Genomic DNA, 27609 nt, shown 5'->3' with positions numbered 1-27609 from the left:
CAAACCGCTAACTTGATATTAGGGTACTCGGTGTAGAATTATGGTATTTTGGTGAAATGGTAGCTAATGTGCTAGAAGTAGTTGGAGAGCTCACTGTCTGCTGTCTATGTTGTCAATTTTGACTCCTGTGTTACAGCTCAGGGGAACATTTCATATTCAGTCATTTTAGCAGACGCTCTTATCCATATGCATCTGTATGTTTCACTCATTGAACAAATCAATTCTAATTCTATACTGTTTTGTTCAGCTTGATGTGGCGTCCATTATCGGGGTCGTAGGTAGCTTATGCTGGGGACACACTACAGGATAATCGGGCCGATTTCGCCCCTTCCGACAATCTTAAGTAACGTCCCGATTTGTGGCAACAGCAAACCCTTTTATTTTTTTCAGTGAATTTTCTGTGAAAATCATTGCAAAAACTATAATCGCAATTTCTTCCTGAATTTTGTCCGCCATGCTTATTCTTTAGTCTCGAGAGATTTTGCGAGATTTCTTGTGTTAACAGTTGGGACACTAGTTGGAAATCTGTTTGTGTGTGGTGTGCTGTCTTTGTCAAATCATGGCACACCACACACTGTTGGAGCGAAACGGCTAAATCAAGGATTTTTTTGTCTTCATGTGTGTGGTCTCTCACAGTTTGAAGATCTTATAAGATCAAAAAAATTGTTTAGTGTGTCCCCAGCATTACTTGAGAGAGGGGGCCAAGCTTCAGCTCCTTCAGGCGACACGCCCCCCCAGTCTCGAAACAGAGAAGACTGCTGATTTTCTTACGATTACAAAGCCTAATTTAACATGTCTGTGTTTTTTTTCCATTCAAATTTGGATAGGTAGTTAACACATCATTCTGTGGTGTGGTGAACTTGTAACTCGTTTTTAATTCCACTTTACAGGATCTTTCAAAGCAACCCATTGGAGTCCATGGCAGCTGAGCTTCAACAGGGAAATGCACTGTGGCACTACGGGAATGTATGATAAGGAACCTCAGTCAACCTGTTAATATATGTACAGCTGATTCTGAACGAACTCGTCTTCGGTATTAACTTGTTCTAACGCATTTAAAATGTTAACACAATAGTAAATATTTGACCAGGAATTTTGTTTTAAATGTTTGAAGCTTAGCTTCCCTTGCAGTCTTAACCCTGTAAGACCCCTTGTTGTAATATTACAACGTTACCTTTAGCTTTTTTTTTTGAAAGACCACATATAAATGGCAATTGGGTCTTATTGTATTGCCTTGAAATGCCATTGGATACTAAATGTGTACATAGATCTGGCCATAAGGCCATGAACTCCCTCCACCAGCAAACTTTCCTGGAAGCGAATCTCCTTGTTTCATTTGACTGGATATATCATTATTGAAGTAAATTCCATGAAATATTTTTTTGGGTGATTGTTAGATTATGTAGTTCATGTAAATATTAAGTTATTGTGGAATTCATGCATCACATTTGATTTTCAGCTTGTTTTGTCTTTGTTTTGTCTTTTGTCGAATGTTCAGATACAGGATAAATACTTACAGAAATATAATGTATTTGATGATTCACACTTCATAAATTGGTTATTTGTTACAATATTCAGTTTAGACCAGATTTGAATCATTTTAGATCAAAGTTATCTGGACTTTGTTTGTTGGCCCAAATATCTGCTTGTTGCACAAGGCAGATACTGTTTGTGGAATGCTTTGGAGGATGGTTGTTCAGGGACAAGTGTGAATGTTCTGCAATATGGAGATGTAAGAGGTCTGGGGGGTTGTATCTTCCTTTTATAATGTTAAGTAGAGAGCACATTAGGCTAACCAGACAGTATTGTGTGCCTTCAGTGGAATGTATTGCATGAATAGGATTCATTTGCATTGGAATTAGTTGTACTTGAACATACTCTAACTATTATTTCCATTTCAGAATGATATCAACAAGGAGAGTTTATTTCAGTGTGCATGATGTCATTGATGCTATCCAAGAAGTGATGTTGACATGGAATCAGACACCAGCGATTCGAGTGATGACAAGGTGGTTGAAAATGTAGAGGAAGTGAAAAAAGAGAATCAGAGACCCACTGATTGTCCAACTGATGATGATGATGATAAAGACATAGAGCAAACCAACACAAGCCAACCAAACCACAACATATGCGCTGTCAAGTGGTATGACAACAGGGCAGTCACACTTGTGTCATCCTTTGCTGGCATTGATACTGTGCAAAAGATTCAACGCTGGAACAAAGCCACCAAATCCTACATTGAAGTTGAGAGACCTCATATTGTGGGTGCATACATCAAATACATGGGCGGTGTGGATTTGCTGGTGTAATTTGCAGCCAAATACAAGTTCCTCATGAAATTGCATCGCTGATACAGTTACATCTTCTGGCACACTATTATAATTTCTGTGATCAACGCCTGTCTCCTCTACAAACGGGACTGCAAAGCTCTCAATATTCCCAAGAAAAAGATGTTGAACAGATCGCAGGCGCAACTAGCTTCCTCTCTCATCTTGACAAACACCGCTGTCAACACACCAAGGAGAGGACGGCCATCTTCAGCTAGTGGGAGCCCTTTGATGTCGATAACAGTGACACCTCAGAGACCTCAGAGCAATTGCTCAGGAGACCATCCTCAGGTAATGGGGGTCCACCAAATGGGGTCCCAGCCAACAGGGCATGCGAACCACCAATGGGTGTGCGTAGGGACATGGTCGCACATTTCCGGTGAAGACAACGATAGGAGACTGCATAAAAGGATATTCTAACACGCTCTGCAGAAAGTGCAATCTCCGTCTGTGCTTTTCAGAGGAAAGGAACTGCTACTTTCCATGCAAGATCACTATTTATGAAGTGAGTCAGGTGGCTGAGCGGTTAGGGAATCGGGCTAGTAATCTGAAGGTTGCCAGTTCGATTCCCAGCCACACAAAATGACGTTGTGTCCTTGGGCAAGGCACTTCACCCTACTTGCCTTGGGAAATGTCCCTGTACTTACTGTAAGTCGCTCTGGATAAGAGTGTCCACTAAATGTAATGTATGAAACCATCAGTATGGCAGTATCAAATGTGATTTCTTGAAATTTAAACATGAAAACAAAGTCAGTTACGTGACCTAGGTAATTTAACAAACATTGATTGTTTTGTAGACACAATAGATTTATTTGTACGTTTTTATTTTAAATCTCCACCTTCTTGTTTCAGTGAGTGCTGTTGGCCGTCTTTGCTTTGCAGCTTCACTCGTTGTTAACCAACCAATCAGCGCACATCTCATCTATATATTCATGAGCATACCATAAAACGAGAAAACCTAGCGTTTTTTCCTGCGACTAATTCACAGGAAGCATCAGGGGCCATAAAACAGCACCCGGGCCATTTTCAGCCCAACCAATGTTACATATCCTATTCGGAGACCTTAAGGAACAGTGTGAAATACCCCCCCAAAACAGTCAATCACCCCTTTAAAAGCAGTGAGTAGTATCAATTCTTTGAGCTTTAAATCATTCTGCAACAAAGGACAGTATAGGCTCCATGGCTCTCTTCATCGGTACTTCTATGCTGTCAGACCATATGAGGCCAGTATTAAAATGTGTTTATTATTCACAGGCACAATGACTGGTGGTCACAGATGAGCCAGTTGAATAGTGCCATAAACCCAACAGGCTCCTTTTTGTCTTGGGCAATGCTAAGATCATGTAGCCTGACGTTGTCATACTCATAATTCTAGTCAGAATATGAGTCTGATAACTCTCCGTTGGGCTGTGACTATGGGGCATGTTTCAACCTCTTCTTCATTATCAATAGGGAACTTAAATGGTGGTGTAGCGCAGCTGGAGTTTTTGCATCCAGGGAAGATGCAGTTGCGGGTGGTGGGAAACATCCTGAAGCTGATGTGGGCTACAATAACAGTACAGCAGGAGGAGCCATTCAGTGATCTGACGTAGATAGGGCGAAATGACGTCGTAGGGCATTTCTTGGCTCCGCCCATTAAAACCTGATCTGAAAACGGAAGAGAAACTGTTCTTCGGTCCAACTCCACATTTCAGTGCGGCAAAGTTTTAGCGCTTTGTACATGCTTTAAGGAACTAATTTCACACGTATATAATGTACTTAGAAGCAATACATGGAATTTACTTTACAGGAAATTGAACAGTTTTTTTCAGTGCTTCGAAACTATACGTCATTTGATAAATGCTGAGATTATGACCCACCTTGGACCCTCAGCGTCCCTGGGGGTGAATGGAGGAGTAGGCTGGCCTGGACGCTTGGCTTCCACATGATGATTGGAGGGTCTGTCGAAAGACTGCATCTCCTTTTGATAGACAGTAATTTTGTACCATAATAAGTCATGGAAGCTATTCAAGCTCAGTTCCATTGCAGATTTTGCAACTATAGTTGAAAGACAAACCGCAAGAACCTATTTCTTGGTATTTGTTTGGCAAAATTGCCAACCAATTTTCATCATACATCTCATACAATTATACACCACGTTCCTTGTTTCAGTTTACCCTAATTTCCACATTTCCTCTTTCGAGATTAATATTGCTTTGTTAGATCGTTCGTTCATTCATTAATTCATTCAGTAGGTCAGGCTAGTGTCGTAGGTGTGAACAAGCCAGTGAACTAGCCTGCTAACTGCTAAATGAATGGAACGTTTTAGGATGTAGGCCGAAAATTAGCTTCCCCTCTTTGAAAGACCAGCAGCCGCCACTGATATGTATACATATAAATACACAGTAGCGGTTAGAACGGAAACTGTACTGTACTGTAGCAAGTAGTACGTGACGGTGGAGCGAGTGGTCATGACAGTACCTAGTGGTACATGCCAGTGCCTCCACTGGTACGTGACAGTAGCTAGTGGTACATGCCAGTGCCTCTACTTGCACAGTAGACAGTTACTGTTCTGTTGATAGTGGTAGGCAAGTGTCTCGTGGCAGTTACATTGGGTGTCTTGCAGCTTTTGTTTACTGTCGTGTAACTGCCCCGCGGCCATTTTAGAATAGGAGAACAGGCTATAAACTTCTATTTTTTAAATATAAGTTAAACTGTTTGTGCTAACAGACTCCAAACCATACTTTTGATGTCTCACTACAAGCTCACCATACAAAGTAGTCGATTTAGACATGATTTTGCAGATAGTGTAATGGTGTGACTGTAATGTAAAGCAGACTTGTACACACTTAATGAATTTGTAACAAATTGTTTTACTCAGAGTGACTGAATTTAAGCGTGCACATGAGCCACCGTTGTAGACTCTCCTACGTCTCTAATGCACATCGTTGTGTTGTTATCAGCGCCTCCTGGTGGCGTATATCATTAATTGTAATAACTGAAGTCAATATAGGTAGCCTACCTATGATTGCAAATGTACTTTCTGGGTATGATACATATTGGAAACTACAAACCCTACTGGAAACAAATCTGTTTAAATCACTCAGATATCTTTATAACAACTGAAGTTACATCCTTTTAAAGTCGACCTGTGTCAAAAAGTGATATGGGAGAAAATCCTTTTGTTCGTAATGACGTTGTGAATGTAAATGTCAGTTTAAGTATAGGCTAGATTAATAACTTCTCAGCAAGTTATTTCATTGATCAGTTGTTATGTAAGGTGGCCCACGGGTGCACACCACACCAACATTAGCGAAGCAAGCAAAAGTTGAAAACACAACAACATTAACACACGACACAACGACATTAACAAAAACGAAACATTTATAAAAACGCTAAATTTCAAAAAACAATCTACTACTTACAACACAACAGCATTGGTTCACACCACCAACATCAGCCGAGAACACACCAGCATTAGCCGAGAACACAGCAGCATTAGCCGAGAACAACGCAGCATTAGCCGAGAACAACGCAGCATTAGCACAAAACACGACATTTGGAGAAACGCTGCATTTCAAGTTCACACCAAATCGTTCTCCAGACCACTAGGGGCAGTGCATGCAAAGTGGGGTGTTTTTGGTGTTTTACCTGTTGTTATAAAATCAAGTGAAGTAAATTAACTCTACAGGACCACGCTTACGTAGCCCAGAGAATGTCTAACATAGGGACAACTGCCACTCAAGAAACTTGTGGGTTCTGAACTGGTTGCAGTTCCACTCAAGTTCCATATGAGGGCGCTCACGGTCGAGTGCAGAATGAATGGAGGTCTATGGAGCTATACCCCTCAAAATACACTTTTCTCAGGATAAATTTTTTTGTCTAGTAATTTGAATTCTGAATTCGAAAGGAGAGGCCAAAAAAATACAAAAAGTTTTTAAGTTACCTTTCTGTTCTAAAAAGCCTTCTGTTCTAAAAAGCCTGAAAATGTAATTGACGTCATACACATCGTACGACCAGAGCTACTGCTTGACGGCAAGCTCTGGTTACTTCCACTTTTCTCTCGAGGCATCGACAACACAGCTGGCTTTCCCTGTCAATACACATGCTAGAAAGAGATTTGGCCTGCTGATGTTGTTGTTGCTAATGTTGCTAATGCTCTGACATTCTGGTTCAGCTTCGGATGCCATCAAGCGGGATCTCTGGCCGTAGTCAGTCCTTCACTAGCCAATCAGCATTCGTTAGCAGAATGCTAGCGTGTTATGGGCAACAACGACTCACCTTGTAAAAAATCGAAAGGACATAAGTACTCGTTCATTCAACTTTTGACCTTTAATCCATGTTGAACATGCAAAAACTACCATGAAACTGAGATTTCTCAACGACAATCAGGCGAAAGAGACAAATTTAGCCGTTTAGCTCCATAGACTCCCATTCATTTTGCACTGGACCGCGATCACTCCCAGTGGAACTCTGGTGGAACTGCAACAAAATTCGGTACAATGGGGCTTAATAGGGAGGGGCAAGGCTCTTCTTAAACAGGCTCTGACGTAGCCTACCTCTTGGAGGTTTGCTATCGAACATAACGCATTACAACATCACTGAAACTAAGAGAAGGCGTGCATTTTGTAAAACACAAGATTATAATTAAAATTGGTGAATTGAAGTTGTGTTCTTGGTTCCTGTTCTTGATTGGAATGATTTCAAATTGACCATCTGTCAAAAAGTTTGTTTTTATTTTAGTGAGAACCCAACTAATTCGGTGTTCTCGGTGTTCTCGGCTAATGCTGCGGTGTTCTCGGCTGATGTTGGTGGTGTGAACCAATGCTGTTGTGTTGTAAGTAGTAGATTATTATTTTTTTTTTATGTAGCGTTTTTATAAATGTTTCTTTTTTGTTAATGTTGTTGTGTTTTCAACTTTTGTTTGCTTCGCTAATGTTGCTGTGGTGTGCACCCGTGGGCCACTGTAGTTATGGGCTGCTGCAGCACTCAAAAGAGCAGGCAAACTGAGCATTTGATTTGACATGGCTTGAAATGGCTTGCTGACATGTCCTGTTCTGTGTAAAGCACTTATCCGCCCAAGTACTTCTACAAAATCTACACTGTGTGCTAAAATAATACATCCTGACAAGCCTTGCTGATCAATTGTATCTATAAGGCCAGCATGCGATCTCTGACACGACTAATGTCTTCCATAATCTACCGAATCTAGGTGTCCCTATCTGCCTTCGATCTTGTGTGGAGCTGCGTTGGTCTGAAGATAACCACGCCCCTCTCATTTGCATGTGAGATCGGAAATAAATACAGCACAGAAATAAATGCGGTGTGGAAATAAATGTGGTGTGGAAATATATGTGGAAATAAATGTGGTGTGAAAAGTCTCAAAAAATAAATAAATGTGGCACTAGGAAATAAAAGTTCCATGAAATAAATACATATTGTCTTTACAAAAATGTCACTTTGAAATAAATACATGTATTTATTTATTGATGTCAGTAAATGGATTCAGCTATATAATTATATAATGCCATATTTATCTCTTTATTTATCTTTTTTTAATTTCAGATTTTTTTTCATAGCCATATTTATTTATGTATGTATTTATCTATTTATTTACCTATTTATTTATTTCATTAATTTTGACTAACGTGGCGTTCCATACAGTGTAACCTGTAACCTGTATATGTATATATATATATATACATATACATATATAAATATTCAAAATGTTTCTTCAATAGAATAGTTTAAACCCCCTCCAATATTCCCTTCTATATTCCCCTATAATCCTATGACGACATTGGAAATGCTGAACTACAAGTTCCAAAATGCTCCGGTTCAACCGAGGTCCTCCCCCTCTTTTGAGTGGCAAGTTGTTTGTTTCACTGTTACCAGCTGCTGGACGATTCCAATCCTTGTCGGAGAGAAAACACGGGGACCGACAGTCTTCTCTTCTCCCTACCGTTTACCTCATTGTGCTTTCTTTTTATTTCGCCCTGCTTTTCTCTTTACCCTCTCTCTACCACTCTTCCTTAGAAGACAACTTTTCCTTATCACTCCCTTGCTTTCATCTCCGTTTTACGATTTTAATAACATCTACATAGGTGCATTTATTCATGTATTATTAGGAATATATATTATTTTAGTTATTCCTCAAATGAGAAGACGGAAAAGATGGAGTTACATATTTTAGAACACAGTTTGAAAGTAGCGAGTATAGCAAAAGAGGGTATTCAGATTTGCACTCATGGATTAATCAAACTCGCCTTCTTGCCCTCTAAAACAAGGTAAGTAGCTTTGAGGGTATGAATAATGTTTAAAAAATTGGTTAATTTAACACTTGTTATAGGCTACGCATTAACCTACATTACAAGATTGTGAACTAATGACGACGGCAAACGTGCATTTACATTTTCGTAGGGCTGTTATTTTCGCACCTTTTGAAACACAAAATAGTATGCGTTGTCTTAGTATGCGTAAACACCGCCAATTTCAATAACCTTTTTCTGCACTGGAGCCTATAATTTCTTAGATTTTGTTGTTGTTGCTTTTATTCGTTTTCGTATGCTCAACTTGAAGGGGTGTGTGTCTACGTGCTTACATCGCTGTCGTGTTGTTTTTCTGTTGTGTGGCTGTAAAATTATATGGGGGAGATGGTTGCTCTAAATCAAACTTGAACCGGCAATGTGAGACATGCGTAACCTGCGATGATGCACAATAATGTGTCATGTTGCTTATCAATAATTGTTTTAGGCTGTGGCGCCGGGCCTCAGGTTTTGTCTATAGACTATCCAACAAAAACGCTCCGCAAGTTGGCTAACAGTTATAATTTTTGTATTGAACATGTAAGACAAAGCCTGTTAATCATAAAACAAGTGATTGAACTGACACTGTTTTTGTGAATTTAAAATGACATCTCAAAGGTAAATCTGTCTAGACAACTGTTCACGTTATGGTTTCATTTTTTGGCATTTTATAAGGCTTTAGTGACCACTGTAATGAACCATATAGGCCTCAAAATATGAAACGGCACTAAACGTGTCTGACCTTTTGGGACTTCTGTACATGTAATGTCTCATGGTCTTTAATATAAAAACATTGTCATACAGATTGGATAACTGCAAGTAGGGCCTATAACACGATCAATGGGGGGGGGGGGGGGGGGGTCTGATTTCTAGATACAAAAGGACAATTTTAATATTTGCTGTTAAAAGTAGGCTTTGTTTTTCTCCTCATATTTTGGAAGTGCTCCAGTACTGAGTGCCAACAGTGGAAACAATGAAGGACCTGAAGAATGAAGTTCTGTTTAAAACATTGTTTGGTCTAAACAAATCAATCTTTGATTTAGGCCATTTTACAGCTGTCAAGTCTGTCTGGGCAATCTGGCTATTTTTGTTAATTGTCTTCTCACTATGTCCAAGTACCTTGCATAATTTTGTGTATAAAGTTACTGAAAGGTTGTGGCCTTGTAGCTTAACCTTAAACAAACTGATTTAGAGAGTTTGTGTGAAGTGCCTCACATTAACTTTGAATGTATGTGATGCTAATAAAAAGCCTAGCAGCACAGGCTGAACCTCATTGAATGTTGATTACCATCTAGAGCGTTTTTAATTTTGCACTCTCCCCGAATGTGCTTTCTAACTGATTAGGACACAAATCAGCTGTGCAGACATGGTGAATCGAGATCACCATTGGTAAAAAGTTCAGGAATTAATTTAATCTAGCTTTACCTCTGCATATCCACCTCCATCAGAGACACTGACTGTCTTCACCTTCAAGAAAAGGCTCAAGAGGCACTTGTTCCGGTAGTACAACTGTACAGTACAGGAATGGTTTGCTGGACCCAATGTTAGTTTCTTCAACGATCACAATGACTCTTGCTTAGAGACTTGTTGCTCTTGTTGGTTAGTGGTAACTGATTTCAATTGTTGTACTTGCTGCGATATATATATATATTTTTTTTTTACTGTTGCTTGTTTTTCTACAGGTACACTTGCACTTATAGCGATTCATGTTGTTTAATTGTAACTTGCTTAACTACATGCTCTTATGGTTCTTCCCTTTGGCACTTATTTTTGGTTGTTCACAATATGTGCTTCATGTTTTGGCTACCCGCAATGTTTTTGGGCTATCTTGTTGTTATTATCAGTGACCTATGCACTTTGTAAAGCTCTCTCTTGGAAGTCGCTTTGGATAAAAGCGTCTGCTAAATGAATAAATGTAAATGTAATGTAATGCGTAAGTGTTTAACAATCTCTTGATGTATGGTGAGTCTTCAGAACCTGATCTAGATCCTGTGTTGTAAATGGTTTGCTAAACAACTCAGGAACTCGGGTAGTTTACTTTCATTATTTGGATTTGTCAACTATTGAATTCCATAAATGGGGAGGCCAGGTTGGAGGGCTTGTTTGCTGTCTCATTATGTTTCTTTACACCTTTGAACCTAACACAAAGTACAAGCATTCAATTGCAAGGATATAATCTGATTAGCATGGCCCCATTGTTTGTTTTTGCAAGTGTTTATTACATCTGAGTAGGGCTGCAACTAACGATTATTTTAGTAATTGATTCTTCTTTCGATTCATCGGTGAATCGGATCAAAAACAAAAAAACAAAAAGCATTAATTTCCAACCCCTTTATTTAAAACAGAACTGACAGCAAATTCACAGTGCAAAACATCTTCAGAATGTGCACAAACAGGCACACCATTTTGAAAAAGTTATTAGTATTAGCGTGGATTTAATGCTATTTTCAGAGATGAGCAATTTATTTGAGTTTGGTTAAAAACCTTTTTTTTAATTGAAAGGTTGTGGAAGTAGGCCAGACTTTATTAGAATAATCTGGTGTATATGTATCATTGTTTGACACAATTTTGACAAAAGTTAAAAGGTGACATGACATGCTGTTTTTGGATGCTTTTATATAGGCCTTAGTGGTCACCTAATACTGTATCTGAAGTCTCTTTCCCGAAATTCAGCCATGGTGCAGAATTATAGCCACTACAAGTAGTCCCACATCAGTTTTCCTCAGAACGCGCTGTTTCTGTGTCTGTTGCTTTAAATGCTAATGAGGAGGAGAGGGGCGGCAACATGCGCTAATGTTTACAACGGATGTATCGCAATGGCTCGTAGCCCCCGTTGCTGTAAGATGCCTCAAATTTAGCCATTCCCATCTGATCACCCTGGTTTGCAGAGGTGCACACTCAGTCATTTCAATGAGGAGAAAGGTGGATATCGCGCGTGCTATAACACCAACAGCAGAACGGTTATCCAAATAACAAAGAAGTGTACAACACTCGCGTTACAGCGTTTGTATTCACACATACACACTTGATGCCGTCTACCTTTACGTTAGCAACAGTAACTCAGCTGTTGGCTGCAGAGCTAATGTTAAAGCCACATTCTAAGGGTAGCAAGCTAGGTAACCATATACAGTAAAGCAACAAAATGATATAGCGTTAGTTAACTTACTTGTCCAAGGTTTGTAGCTTGACCAAGGAGATTTAGTAATGATCCAGAAAGGCCAGCTTTGTGTTGGCTCAAGTTGAGGAAACAGTAGTGGCTGAAATGTTTGGCGCAGACATACAACATTTTGGGAAGTTGTGTCGGAGCATTTCCAGCGAAAATAAAGTTGAGATATTGGTTGTGCAGAGGCTCGGATGAAGGAATTAAATAAAGATTTGTGCTTGCATTTGTACATCCAAGCACTGAGCAACTGTTATGCTTCGTTTGTTTGCTCGCCATGATGTCTCTCCAGGAAAAAACAATATCGCACTCGCCCTTGCATGGTAGTAGTTCAGTTTCTCATGGGCGGGCCAGATGATCTGGGCGGGCAAAGCAGAGAGAGGGGAGGTAACCTTGCTCCTATGTACATCACTAGGAGGAGATTTTCAACCAGAGCAATTGAGCCTTCATTTTGTCAAAGGCGGAGAAGAACACACAGTGCTTGGTTTAGACTTATCGAAAATTCTAGCCACTGGGGGACCAAAGGCAGGCTAGGGGAACTCATATTAATGTTAAATAACCTCATAAAATGACGTTTTCATGTCATGTCACCTTTAAGATTTGCGAGGATTAAGCTATTTTCAAAGAAAAGGCTGTGGAAGTATACCAGACATTGTTAAGATACTCTGGTGTCTGTTTGAGGTTTTATATTCATAAAAATATTGTAAGTCTAAATTTTTCAAAATGGCATGGGTAGTTTTCACCCGGTCCCTAACGTGACGCTGCAAAGTAGCATCCGAATGTGAGACGAATGTCGAATATGAAACTAACTTCACCTTGGTCAATTAACACACCTTTTTGACGTATTTAGTGTGAAATGCACCCACACTTAAGTTGTACTGATTTCTCCGCCATGTGTTTCAGAACAACGTTACTCAACAACGTCTCTCCGATGGCCTTTCTTCTACCTCTGCTCCGCGCTCAACTAAACTTTCTTTTTTAATACTCAAACATCTCCGCGACTTATTGAGTGGCGTAATAATCGCACAACACAACAAATCGATAATGAAATTCGTTGCCAACGCTTTTAATTAACAATTTTAATCGATTTAATCGATTCATTGTTGCAGCCCTACATCTGAGTGGTCAGTCAGAAGTGCCAATCAAGCCAGTTAGTAGAAGAAAGTAAAGGGAGAGCATGCATTGATGCCAAATGATTTGAGTATTCACGGGTTCTAACCCTTGATTAATGTGGTGACATGGGCTATATTCCCTTACGTGATCATTAAAATGATTATTGACGTAAATACATTCTTATTGTGTAAAAGCCCTACAAATGCATGTTCTGGGTTACTCTTTGTTTAGACATGGTTTGAATTTATTTCTGATAAGACAAGTCAACATAAAATTATCGCATTTGTTTTCTTTTTCTTTTTTTTTGCATTTCAGTGCAAATTGTTTGTATTCCAGATCTAGACAATATTCCCACCTTTTGTCATATTTGCTCAAATAAGCTTTATAACTTGATAGCAACAAATAAATCTAAAGGTTTGACAATAACAACAATGGCGGGAAAGGAGCCTGAGCTGGTGCACAAGGTAGAGAGAGTCCGGCTAGATATAGTCGGCCTCACCTTGACGCACAGCATGGGCTCCGTAACCAGTCTCCTTGAGAGGGGGTGGACTCTCTTCCACTCTGGAGTTGCCCTTGGGGAGAGGCGTCGAGCTGGGGTGGGAATACTTTTTTCCCCTCGGTTCGGCGCCTGTACATTGGGGTTCACCACGGTGTACGAGCGGGTAGCCTCCCTCCGCCTTCGGGTGGGGGGACGGGTCCTCATTGTTGTTGCTTACGCACCAAACCGCAGCTCAGAGTACCCACCATTTTTGGAGTCTCTGGGGGGGGTGCTGGAAAGCGGTCCTCCCGGAGATTCCCTAGTCCTCCTGGGGGACTTCAATGGTCATGTGGGCAATGACAGTGAGACTTGGAGGGGCGTGATTGGGAGGAACGCCCCCCCCGATCTGAACCCGAGCAGTGTTTTGTCGTTGGACTTCTGTGCTAGACACGGCATGTCCATAACAAACACCATGTTCAAGCATAAGGGTGTCCATATGTGCACCTGGCACCAGGACACCCGAGGTCTCAGTTCGATGATCGACTTTGTAGTCGTGTCGTCGGACTTGGGGCCGCATGTCTTTGACACTCGGGTGAGGAGAGGGGCGGAGCTGTCAACTGATCACCACCTGGTGGTGAGTTGGCTTCGATGGTGGGGGAGCTGCAGCCGTAAAGCGGTCGGTGCATGTCGAGGCGGTAACCCTAGAACCCGGTGGTGGACTCCGGAGGTGAGGGATGCCATCAAGTTGAAGAAGGAGGCCTATCAGACTTTATTGGCTGTTAGGACTCCGGAGGCAGCTGATGTGTACCGGCAGGCCAAGTGGAACGCGGCTTTGACGGTCGCGGAAGTAAAAACCCGGGCATGGGAGGAGTTCGGCAAGGCCATGGAGAATGACTTCCGAACGGCTTCAAAAAGGTTCTGGATCACCATCCGGCGACTCAGGAGGGGGAAGCAGTGCTCTGTCAACACTGTATACGGTGGGGATGGTGCGCTGCTGACCTCAACGGGGGACGTCCTGGATTGGTGGAAGGAATAGTTTGAAGACCTCCTTAATTCCACCAACACGCTTTCCGACATGGAGGCAAAGTCTGGGGACATCGGGGGGGGGCCTTCTATCTCTGGGGCTGAGGTTGCCGAGGTGGTTGAATAGCTCCGCAGTGGCAGGGCCCCTGGGGTGGATGAGGTCCGCCCAGAGTTCCTTAAGGCTCTGGATGTTGTAAGGCTGTCTTGGTTGACACGACTCTGCAACATCGTGTGGACATCGGGGACAGTGCCTCTGGACTGGCAGACAGGGGTGGTGGTTCCCCTCTTTAAAAAGAGGGACCAGAGGGTGTGCTCTAACTTTAGGGGGATCACACTCCTCATCCTTCCTGGGAAAGTCTATTCAGGGGTCCTGGAGAGGAGGGTCTGTCGGATTGTCGAACCTCGGATTCAAGAGGAGCAATGTGGTTTTCCGCAGAGTCCTGGAGGGTACATGGGAGTTTGCCCAACCAGTCTACACGTTTTGTGGATTTGGAAAAGTCGTTCAACCGTGTCCCGCGGCGGCTCATGTGGGGGGCGCTCCGAGAGTACGGGGTACTGGATTCCCTGATTGGGGCTGTCCAGTCCTTGTACGACCGGTGCCAGAGTTTGGACCGCATTGCTGGTAGTAAGTCGAACTTGTTTCCGGTGAGGGTTGGACTCCGCCAGGGCTGCCCTTTGTCACCGATTCTGTTCATTACTAATATAGACAGAATTTCTAGGCGCAGCCAGGGCGTTGAGGGGTTACGGTTTGGTGACCTCAGGATTGGGTTGCTGCTTTTTGCAGATGATGTGGTCCTGTTGGCTTCATCGGGCCGCGACCTTCAGCTCTCACTGGCGCAGTTCGCAACCGAATGTGAAGTGGCTGGGATGCGAATCAGCACCTCCAAATCTGAGGCCATGGTTATTGACCGGAAAAGGGTGGAGTGCCATCTCCGGGTCGGGGAGGAGATCTTGACCGAAGTGGAGGAGTTCAAGTATCTCGGTCTTGTTCACGAGTGAGGGAAGAATGGAGCGCGAGATCAACAGGCGGATCGGTGCGGTGTCCGCAGTGATGCGGGCTCTGCATCGGTCCGTCGTGGTGAAGAAGGAGCTGAGTCGAAAGGCGAGGCTCTCTGTTGACCAGTCGATCTACGTTCCTACCCTCACCTATGGTCACAAACTATGGGTAGTGACCGAAAGAACGAGATTGCGAATACAAGTGGCCGAAATGAGCTTTCTCCGCAGGGTGTCCGGGCTCTCCCTTAGAGATAGAGTGAGAAGCTCGGTCATCCGGTAGGGGCTCAGAGTAGAACCGCTGCTCCTCCGCGTTGAGAGGAGCCAGCTGAGGTGGCTCGGGCATCTGATTAGGATGCCTCCCGGACGCCTCCCTGGTGAGGTGTTCTGGGCACGTCCCACTGGGAAGAGGCCCCGGGGAAGACCCAGAACACGCTGGAGGGACTATGTCTCTCGGCTGGCCTGGGAACGCCTCGGGGTCCCCCAGGAAGAGCTGGTGGAAGTGGCCGGGGAGAGGGAAGTCTGGGCCTCCTTGCTTAGGTTGCTGCCACGACCCCCGGATAAGCGGTAGATGACGAGAGGGGACTTAATAATTGTGTGGCTTTGAGGGAGAGTGTGGGATATTTTGGATTCCTCCGTCGGGAGGAAACCTATAGGAATGGTTGGTATTATTATTGTTGGAATTTCTCATGAACTCATGGGTAAAGGGTTTTGAAATTTGGCAAATTGATACAACATGCCACAACTAAAGGCCGAATTATACTACTACGACTCCGTTACGGACAGACAGACAGACGGAGTTGGACAGATTTGTTGAATTTATAGCACTTCGAAGGCTGTGGGTGCTGAAAACAATTCACCACCTGAAGAGTAGGTGGCACTGCACTTCGATGCTAGCTAGGTTATTGAAAAGTCGGAGGAAATTTACAAATTAGCCGTTTCATCAATAAAATAAGCACATTTTCAGCAACTATACTGCCCATTTCTCGTCACATTTTAATTTAGATGCTGATTTACATGTACTGTTTAGCTGAAATATGAATTGTAAAAACTTACAGCAATGGCGGTCAAAGGTTTCTGTCCGTCGTGTTGGTCACAGCAACCCCGCCCCTGAGGCAAGCGGTTCTTAATACGGACCAATCACAGCCAAGGGGTATCCGTAAAATGATGGACGGACGGATAGTCAGGAAAATCAGGACGTGCACGTAGAGCTCTCCGAGGGGCTTGGAGAGGGCTCGGAGAGGGCTTTCCATGTGTCCATCTCCGTGAAAACAGAGTAGTATATTTCAGCCTTAAGGCCCACACCAAGAATAGCCCACATCAGACCACAGGCCACGCCCAAATGTCCACTTTTTGAAGTGATGGCATTGCAACCCCATTGCTCCAATTATTCTGAAACTTGGTGTACATGCCTCATCTTTCATGAGAACAAAAAGGTCTCAAGGACCCATACTGTCCGCCATGATGGATTTGCCTGTACAGTGATAATTTGGGAAAACCTTCAAAATTTGTCTTCTCTTGAACCAAAGGTCCAATTGACTTGAAATGTCATACATATATGTAGAATTGATGTATTTCAAAACGTTACTTTGGAAATCTTTTATCAAATACATCATGGCTGAAAGGGGTGTATTTATGTAACTGTCCACATTGTCTCAATATGTTTGTGTCACTAAATCAAATGTCTTCTTGAATGATGGTTTTCAAATGTTTTTTTATTTATTTTAAACCTAATAGGTTTTAACGTGACACACCCCTGAAGTACCGTGCACACATATTTTAACCTTGATAGGTGAAAATATGGCTGAATTACAGTTATTTGAGCTTGGACCAAATCTGACAATGCTTGCCTTGGAGAAACGTATTATTTTATTATCCAGTTACTGAACAAAAATGTCCTGGTCTGGGAATGGCTCAATTGGATGAAAGGTTGTGCAGACAACTGAAAGGTTATAGGTTCAAAAACAGTTAGAGGCATAGTTTTTTTTTTCTGACTGAACGGTTTCTAGTCTTTTGGTCAATCCTCCAGTTGTAAAACATAGCAATGGGTGTTTATTTGAGGAGGAATCTGCCATTGCTGCTTGCAACTATATTTTTGTTTGAATCCTTTCTCCAGCTAAAATTGTTAGGTTCGCAAAACTTACCTATCCTGTCTTTAACTTTCCATTGCAAACGCTCCATATCAGACCATGCATAGATACCTGAGTTGATGTGATGGCACAACATCAAATGTTTGGAGCACCATCGAAGAATCTATAGGGGCTGATGCACAGCAGAATTATCAAGAAGCACTAGACATCATCTGCTTTTCAGAATCCTTAGTATCATGGCCTCAAAAATCTAAGCCAGTCTATGTTCCACCATCAGTTTTTCAATAAGCATTAGATGTCCTGTTTCATACATTTGTGTATGTTTGCATAGCCTTATGTATTGAGTGACAATATTCAAAAGCAGCTCTCATGCTTGCAATACCAGTGACAGCAAGGTATTGACAACTGTTCTTATTACTCATATTATGAAGAGCTGAAACACAACATACAGTATCACTAAGATATTTAGAGCTGAATAACAGTAAGGTGTAATTTTATGTAGCGATGAGGATTGGGCTTAAATATAACTCCTGTGCCCCCCCTCCCCCCTTTAAAAGTATGACAAATTGTATAGAATGACGCTATTTTTTTAAATCGTAAAATAAATCTTTTTCTCTTAAAGTTTTCATACTTACAAAAGTTGGATTCATTTGCTACAAAAGTTAGCGCAACGTTGCCCTTGTTATTAACACCTGATCACCTGTTGATGAGTAGGCCTACACTAGATCCACTGGCAGCAACAACATTTGCGTAAATTTGCCTATTCGCTCCTCACGAGCTGCTCTGTGTGGATATAAGCCCCCCCCACCCCCACCCCCACCCCCCAAATTGGGTGTGCACATCAAATAATTTGTTCCCAAAGATGATTTATGTTATTTCAGGTCATTCTTATCACACTGATGTCTGTTCAAGTGCAATTTTTTCTGATCAGTTTGTTTTTAATGAGTTATTTGACAATATAAAAAGGGTTTAGTGTGTGCTCGCAATTGGGTCGAGCAGGTGTATGGGTGGGACCTCAATACCTTGGCTCCACCACCCAATCACTGCCACGCAGACTCTGGGTCCGAATGACATCTCAGCGCAAGATGGCAGCACCCGTATCCAGAATATTTTGGCTTCATTTATGTACAGTGGGAGGAAGTGGAGACATGTCGTCAGTCTATATACAGTCTATGAAATGCCCTAATAAACGCATAGAATACCGTTGGCTTCTCTTGCTTGGCTACCTGTTCACTCTACCAAGTATCTTCTCACAGACTCACACTGCCTTGGGAGGTAACATTTTGGTCAACCCCCCTCCCTAAAAGAATCCTTGGGGAAACACTGTTATATGTTGATTGTATTTCAAATAAGTTGATTGATGAATTAGAAACTGTTGTAAATGGATTGGATGTACAATTCTTCACTAATATTAACCAGTATTTCTTTTAAACCTCCTCTCCTATCTAGATGCAAGTTTTTCAGTTTGACTGAAACTCCAGAGGACTATACCATTATCGTGGATGAAGAAGGCTTCAAAGGTGTATAATTTTTTCATAGATTATACATCTATTTCAAATACAAGCACATTAATGTGTAGGTCATAATCTTTCAATTAATTTTTTGTATCTTGACTGGCTGCCAAGGTTTTATCACACCACATCTCACCCCATCAGCTCTCCTTGTTACATTATGGGTTAACAGAGGCCAAGCTGTCACTGGTTTGGTTTGTGGTTGGTTGAGCGATTTGAATCCACATCATTACATATTGGTTTCCAGGGTGACCCTAATTGATTACCATGGATACTAGAAGTGTTGTGAAACAGGCGCAGGTATTCTACTGTAGAGTATTCTACTTTCTTTTGCGGTACAGCCTTCTTAACAAAAAAAATGTGAGAGGTAAATAAATGTCTGTAAAAACATTGGTATGAAGGTTGTCACAACAAAAAGATTTGTCAGAGATTGTTGTCATAGTGTTAGCTATTAATTAGCCAACGCTAATAAACTGTCCTTTTAACGGTCATTTTATTTTGTGTAGCTCATGCTAGCCTCTAACTTAGCTGGCTAACATTAACTATTGCGTCTCCACTGCATTGAAGTGAATAACGCTATCTAGCTAGTCGAAAAGTTTTTTTTCTTGGAAAAAAAAGAAGAAGCAAATGTTCAGCAACTACACTGCCCATTCCTCCTCACATTTTATTCAGATGATGATTTACAGGTACCGTTACAGTGCATCCGGAAAGTACTCAAAGCGCTTCACTTTTTCCACATTTTGTTATGTTACAGCCTTATTCCAAAATCGGTAAAAAAAAAAAAATTGTCCTCACAATTCTACACGCAATACTCCCAAGTGATTTAAAAAATATATTTTTAATAGATATAAACAAAAATATAACATGTAGATGAGGCATACATTGTGAAAAGCAAATAAGTGCCTATGGGAAGAAACATAAGAGCTTGTCGTTAAACTAATTACAAACTAGAGAGAGTACAATTTCTGGGGAAATTGTAGGTTGTGCTTGCTTGCGTTGGTTGCAGGGGTCCGTATTGAAATTACATTTTACAACTGATATTTCTGTATATTTTATATTAAAATGCATAGCCTACTTTTTAATTATGATAATTACATAGATTTAAAAGCATATTTTTTTTCTGCTCATTTACAATTCAAAATACTAAGAGTGAACAGTAGAATGAAATAGTTGTCTTCTCATTTCCCCTGCAAGAGGGAATGGTGATCAGCAACCTCATAGTTGAATCAAAACGAATACATTTGGCAGACCGGTGTAAAAATTGACCTAATCTCTATGACTTAAACGTCATTGTAAGTTTTTCCCTTCTCGTGATTATTTTTAGGCTTTTAGCCTACTCATATTGCATTTATTAATAAAGAACCCCCTTTGAAGCTTATTTTAACAACGACGTTACCAGCAGTAGCTATCTCAGATGGAATCGCGATTCAAATAGTACCATCTGATAACTAAAAATATGCCCCCAAAAACGTTACATTTATTTAGGGGAAAATCACTCATTCATAAAAATGTCAGTGGTAGCGATCATTGTCAGTAACAAGGCAAAATGTGATATAGCCCTGCTGTGTGGAGAAGCTGCCCCGGTAAATTGTAGGCTACAACTACTACTAGACCAGGGGTACTCAATTAGAAACTCAAAAGGTCCACTCACCAAATTTCCATTCAATCGAGGGTCCGGAATGGACCATGGTTTATTTTTGTGGCCCTTACCTCTCCCTTTGACTACCATTCAAAATTAAACAGTGCCCGTGGGCATCTTTCTCCCATAGACCAGAGTTTTGGGGGTAATTTTGTTCAGTGTCTATGCTTTTTGTCATAGTGACGTTTCACGTTAGCTCTACCACTTTTGACAAGGGCAACCGTCTCATTGCAGATTAAACACATCGGTTTTGTGATCCCCACCAGCAACACAAATGCGTTCATGTCAGTCCATTCTGTCTGAAATGTGCGATTTTTCGGAATCAACTTTTCGCTGGGTTTTGTCACGCCATTATTTTTGCTAAGGAAGCGCAGGTAGGCTAGCTACCGTTAGCAAATCAATTAACCTGCGTTGTTGCGGATGACAAACACAACCTGCGTGACCCACAGTGGTTGTGGCCAACGTCGAGTGATTGAGTTGTCATGGTGATTGCTATTACAGCTCCTGATTGGATCTTTGGATTGGACACAGAAGATAGAAACCACATCTAGTAGGAAAACCATAGACATAATAAATAGCGTTAAGTCCGCCATTTAGTGACCCCTGTACTAGACTGTCTTGGTAGCGATTGCGTTGGTTGAAATGAATTATTTTCATGAACCGATTGAAGTTTAGGCTGGAGTTCAAGTTAGTAGTCACTAGTCAGATAGTTTCACCTATTGAAAGACTTTTGATTTAAGTAAGGGTAGTGCCGAACATGTGCCGCCGTTTGACTTCCTACGTAGGCTACTGTAAACAGCTGTGGAGGTTTTTTTTTTGCTACTAGACTATACTACACTACAGCGTTGCAATGAGCTACACTGGTTTGAAACCACAGGTAATGATAATTTCACCAACAAATCATTTACTTGTAATCTAATGTCATAATAAATCCTACAACGAAAATGTATTTGTGAGGAATGTTTATTTTAACGATTGAAAACAGATGCATCATAGACCGCTGTAGTATGTGTTGCCCGGGCAACAGAGGCTAATGTCATGATGCTAATGCTTCAGTGAAATAGTAGATAGAAATAGTTTAGTGAAATAGTAGATATAATAGACTACTGTTTCCGAAAGTAGATGAAACTACTTCCTTATATCAGCTTATATTGTACATTACACTTCACAATTGTGTTTCATATCACAAAGTATAATGAGTAAATAGTAATCACCCTGGCCTACTTGCTTGTGGCATTTCTGCAGCTCCCTTTCAGTAAAGCAGTTAGCCTAGCTATCTCCCAGAAGTTAACATGCTGCTAAACTAATGTTTTACTAGAGGTAGTCACGCAACATTTTGTGATGTCAGTAGCGTCAGTGACTGTGGCTAGCAAGTTTGCCACCGTTAGCTTCACTTTTGCCACAAAAACATAATTAAAACCTAAATCGTGCAACGGAGTATAAATCCCAGTAGAACCAACGCAATCGTGACCAAGACGAACCTTTTGACTTTGTCTATGTAGTATTGACTGAGCCTTAGGGGCGTGAAAATAAACAATAATGATAAATAAATATATATGTGAGATAACAATGGTTGTGCCCTTGCCGAAGGCAAAGCACACCCAATTAAACAACATGAACCTCAAAAGTGCAAGAGTGTACCTGTAGGAAAGCAAGCAACAATAATATAATTTACAGCGAGTACAAGTAGTACAAGTGCAACAAGTCCCTCAATAAGTGTCAATTGTGTTCCTGGAGGAAATAAACTAATATTGAATCCAACAAATCTTTCGTAAGTACCGTTGTACTCACCAGGAGCCTCATGTATGAACAATGTGTACGCACAAAAAGCTTGCGTACGCTGGTTTTCACGCACACTTTGTGATGTATAAAGATTAGTGCTGTCAAACGATTCAAATATTTAATCGCAATTAATCACATTTGTCAAAGTTAACTCGCGATTAATCGCAATTAATCACACATTTTTATCTATTCTAAATGTCCCTTGATTTCTTTTGATATAATAATTTTTCTCATTGTAATGCTCTTATCAACATGAAAAAGTGGATCGGATAACTTGGTGCAAATGATTTTTTTTATTGAAAACAACATTGCAATCGCCTGGCTTTGATGAGGGGGCGGAGAATTCGCATCAACTGTGTGCTTGGCAATCAAGTGATATTTCAGACTGGATGTGCTGCGATGATAGCTCAGTTCACAAAGACAGAACACACAGATCACTTTGGTCTTGTCAATGGAACCATTTGCCAACTTAAAAAAAAAAAAAAGTTCCATTCAGAATTTTGTTGGCATCCATTTTGGCTTCTCGCGCTCGCCATCCACTCAAAATGTAACGTTAGCCTACTACTGTTTAGCCGGCTCGCAAGACTAAACAAGTGTGTGCAGCGTGCCTGTTGTTTTGTTTCCGGTCTAGCTAGATCCGGTGTGGTGTTGTAGTTTTTCTAACGTCAGTAGTTGTTGCAACAGCATATGAGAAAAACTACAATGTTTGCTAGGCCAAAAAGAACGTTAATCGCGAGATAAAAAAATGGACGCTGTTAAAATGGGTTTGCGTTAACGCCGTTAATAACGAGTTAAACTGACAGCACTAAAAGATTTACTTCACGTGAGAATGTGCGGCCCGTCCGCAAAGTCTTGTCTGGCTCTGTAACATGGCGAATTCCAACTGAAAAGTGCCGAAACTCACCAAACATTACATTTATTCATTTAGCAGACGCTTTTATCCAAAGCGACTTCAAAGAGAGAGCTTTACAAAGTGCATGGGTCACTGATAATAACAACAAGATAGCCCCAAAGCATTGCGGGTAGCCAAAAACAAGAAATACACATTGTGAAAAACCAAAAAATAAGTGCTAAAGGGAAGAAACCATAAGAGCATGTAGTTAAGCAAGTTACAATTAAACAACATGAATCTCTAAGTGCAAGTGTACCTGTAGGAAAGCAATAAAAATAGGATTAACTAAAATAGAATACAACAGTTAAAATCAGCTACCACTAACCAACAAGAGCTGCGTGGACCAGGGCAACTATTCGGCTATCGGACTATGTGGCAAGTAGCCTACTTCAGCAAAAACACAACCTACGTGTTAAACGGCACACAGCAAAGAGATTGCTAAAACAACTAAATCCACAAGGAATGGATGCAACACGTCGAAGGTTTGTGAGGCGTATGTATCACTCCATGGGTCCAAACTACATCTGGCATGTGGCAAACTTCATCTGGCAAACTACATCTGGCATGGATACGATAAGCTTCTCTCAAACGTGACTTCAAAGTGCATCCTGATGTTGTGATTGGTTCACAACACAAAATCATTTTTTAAAATAGCGAAAGTATCTTCGGGAGTACTCAAGTACAAAGTAGGTGCTTTTCCGTGTTTTTCACCTCTCCTTCCTGTTAAAAGACAGGACAGTCTGTCCAATCAGGAGGGTCCGTCCTCTAGATAGATAGGCCCTAACTTTTCCGGTAGAAGTTAATGCTGTTGTGTTTTATGATTTGTTGAAGTGTTTTCATATTTGCTAGTGTGTTTTTCTATTGACCGTTTTGTTTTCCTACTAGCCGTTGTGCTTTATGATTAGTTGAATTGTTTTCAAATTGGCTGTCGTGTTTTCCTATTTACCGTTGTGTTTTATGATTTACTGTTGCGTATTTCTATTTGCTGTTGTGATTTGCACTTCAGGGTCACCGTACTTCTGTTAGCTAGCAAGCATTTCATCCGTAAAGGTTAGGCTACTCTTTCAAAGCAACACTGCAAACTAACTGTAGTTAATAATCTTCCAGCTATACCTACTGAAATAAACCATCCACTTAAAATATTGTATTTTTCTTAGTTAGCTAGCGGTCATTTCATCAGTAAAATAGTCTTGGATTTTCTCTATCGCACTGACATAAATAGTATTGTTTCTATATCCATATATTTTTGGCTTGCGAGAGCTGGCTTAGTGCAGTCAACTCAACATGGCCGAGACTTGCGAGCATGAAATTATTTTTTGAAAATGCTTATCCAAACAACGTCAATCCGGAACTTGAATACCTGCGAAATATGAACTTTGCTGAGTGCCCGGTTGAGATACTCATTGGAAACTAAACCCATTCTAATATGCACACAAATACACATACACACGCACACACACACACACACAGATTCCTGGCATAATTAGAGAGATGGCAAGACAATACCTCATGCAGTGCAGCAGAATGTGCTCAACTGGAAAATAAGGGGCATTGAAAGTCCAACAATGGCGTTACGGGATTAATTTGCTGCTCAGGAGACCATTGACCAATTTATTTGTGTCCACTCTAACTTCACTCTCCTGACCTCTTTCAGAACTTCCTGAGTCAGAACACCTCAGTGTCGCAGAGGCCACATGGTTGGCTCTTAACGTGGTGTCTGGGGGCGGGAGCGCCACAAACTCTCAACCTATTGGAGTCACAAAAATAGCCAAGTCTGTCATTGCACCCCTAGCTGACCACAATATCTCTGTGTTCATGCTATCCACCTATCAGACAGACTTCATCCTGGTGAGTTCAAGACATACTTTATTGTATGTATCATTTCTTCACTCATATCCACACCTTTCTGACCACATATGACTGATGTTCGATCACATAATTTGAAGCCATGTTTGAGGTGCAGTCATTCGATACCGTGAGTATCAGTAAATATCTGGCAAATGTTACTTTCAAACAAGTCAAGAAGGAGTTGATGCAATAAAGCTGCACATATTGTAGGAATGGATTATTTGAAAACAGACATGCAGTGGCATGGTAGACAAACAATATACTCTTGTTGCCTATAACTTTTCCCCCATCAGACTAGACATGAAAAGGCAACAACAGTGGCAATACTGTACCTCCCAGGGCCCCAATCTTGCTGTGGGCTGTGAGTCTTTCATTTTGTGGAAGTTGCTTAATCACACCAGTCCATTTTCATTCCAGGCCCTTTTGGCCATAGGGAGTCTTTTTATTACTCCAGTAATGGGAAAAAACAACACACATGGTCTCCTTGACTAACAGGAGCTTGTTAATGGAAATGGAAAAATAACAGGAAAAAAACAAACTGTAGAGATGTTGATAATCTGGAGGTAGTTATGTAAAGAGGATCAGGCCGGGCTCAGCCTCTTGCTAAATTTCCCGGTAATGTTCACAGCCACTCGTCTCTCCTTGCCAGCTGCCCCCAGACACAGCCTAATAACTGGCAACATAATACATGAACAGGAAACAACTTGCATTGCTCTCACTTTCAACCTGATTTATGTTTCTTCAATTTATTTAATTTCTTATATATTTTTATTAGTGGTGGGCATAGATTAAATGTTTAAATCTAGATTAATCTCACTGTAATCTTGGAATTAATCTAGATTAATCTAGATTAAAATGGCTCATTTGAATTCCGCCGAAGGCATTCAGAATATGTGTGCTTCCCAAATAATGACTAAAAGTACGTTTTTGAGAACGGGTTTCTCAAACCAGGTGGCGCATTAGACCAGGGGCTCATCTCCTGTTTCCAAAATGCATCACAAACTGCTTGAGCAAGCTGTTCTACTATGATAATTGGTGATGAAAATAAATTATGTTCAATAAGATGTACTTGTGTTTACGAACTGTTTATTCAGTTAAACATGAATTTTCAACTGTAGGCCTACATAAGAGGTCGTGGTGAACTGTTTACTGTTTAGCTTGGCTGATAGGGCTGTGCTTGCCTTGGTTGCACTCAAACATAGTAGTTTGACGACGACTCTTCCCCTGCACTACATAAGTGCTTATCCCGGCATCTTAGCTAAGGGATGCTTTGCGTTTAGGTGGTATTTAAGACTGGAAGAACTCCTACAGTAAACTAATTCCGCATTGCACAAGGTGCAAACAACCTTAGTCTTGTCGAGGTTTCCATTGGGAAGCTTCTTAAAAAAAAAAAATCCCCGAAGCAAACCTGGCAGCTTCATAGCTGCATCCATGTTAGCACGTCACGTTTGATGTGATCATTTCATACACAAGGTATACACACAGGTTCGAAGACTCATTCTCGCCCCCTACAGTGAAATTCGGCTAGGTATACATCCGCGCTAAAATATCAAGGTGAAAGTCATCATAGCTTGCGTAGTAAAGACCCAGCTCCCAACCCAACTTTGAGAGTAGATTATCGGCGATATTTTTTTTATCGCCCGATAAATCTCATGTTAACACAGCACGTTAACGCCGATAACGGCCAACCACTAATTTTTATGTTTATTTATCATGTTGTTTTGTTTTGCTTGCTCCATGTTCCTTCTGTCTGTGTGTCTTTCCATCACACTGTATCTGATTGCATTGCAGAGGGTCTGAGACAGGCCAGTTGAGGGAGGCCTTTCTATCAATCATACTCATTTGCGTTATGTAAACAGTTGGTACCCGCCCTAAAGGCACTCATCTTAGGCAGAGTTAATCCACCCAGAGGGCTCAGAGTCTGACTTTTCCTGGGAAGACTTTCACGTTGACACAGGAAATTCAAGTCAAATACAGGTATGGAGGGATCATCAATGGCCCTTGTGGATAGAAAATCAATCTCACATCCAAACAACTTCATCACCTAAAGATGACTTCTTTAAGTCAGGCTCTCAGAGGTTTTGGGGAATTACCACACTTTAGCTTTACAATAGAGTTACAGTCAACTGAAGGCATGAAGATGGCTTATGAAATGTGATTGTGTTTTCTGAAATTGACGAAACTGATCATCACTTTGCCTTTGAGGTTATTGGCCAAAAGGTGCATCAAATGCTCAGCTATAGTTTTGGACCTTGCTCAGGAGTGTTCAGATTAACATTTTGCAAAAGCCCTTTGTTCTTTTGTGTTTTCAGTCTGCTAGCTGTTAGGAGTCTGTTGTTTCTGTCCTGTACTCTTTCAAGTCACAAACTGTGTGAAGTTCAAATGTGAGTTTAGTTTATGTAATTGAACAATTTCTCACCCTTATGTTTAGTGTTTCCTGTCGTAATGCACTTGCTTCATCGTATTGTA

The 27609-nt window shown here is 41.1% G+C and overlaps 1 protein-coding gene across 7 annotated transcripts in view; it reads left to right on the top strand.

Moving 5' to 3' along the window:
- Nucleotides 1–8217: 8217 nt before the first annotated feature.
- Nucleotides 8218–27609, top strand: part of castor2 (cytosolic arginine sensor for mTORC1 subunit 2) — a 38910-nt gene continuing 19518 nt past the window's right edge. For all 7 annotated transcript variants that reach the window (XR_014755162.1, XR_014755163.1, XM_084698147.1 and 4 more), the window contains exons 1-3: nucleotides 8218–8593; nucleotides 18918–18988; nucleotides 24947–25140. Coding sequence is in view for 5 of the 7 variants with exons in the window: in XM_084698147.1 (XP_084554273.1) it covers nucleotides 8481–8593; nucleotides 18918–18988; nucleotides 24947–25140 (378 nt within the window). In the remaining 2 variants the exon portion in view is untranslated. The remainder of the gene's footprint in view (nucleotides 8594–18917; nucleotides 18989–24946; nucleotides 25141–27609) is intronic.

Source organism: Hypomesus nipponensis, chromosome 5 (genome assembly GCF_054491055.1).
Source record: "Hypomesus nipponensis isolate SF chromosome 5, ASM5449105v1, whole genome shotgun sequence".
Classification (NCBI taxonomy): Eukaryota; Metazoa; Chordata; class Actinopteri; order Osmeriformes; family Osmeridae; genus Hypomesus; species Hypomesus nipponensis.
Note: the sequence above shows the minus strand (reverse complement) of the source record. Positions and strands in the feature narration are given on the sequence as shown.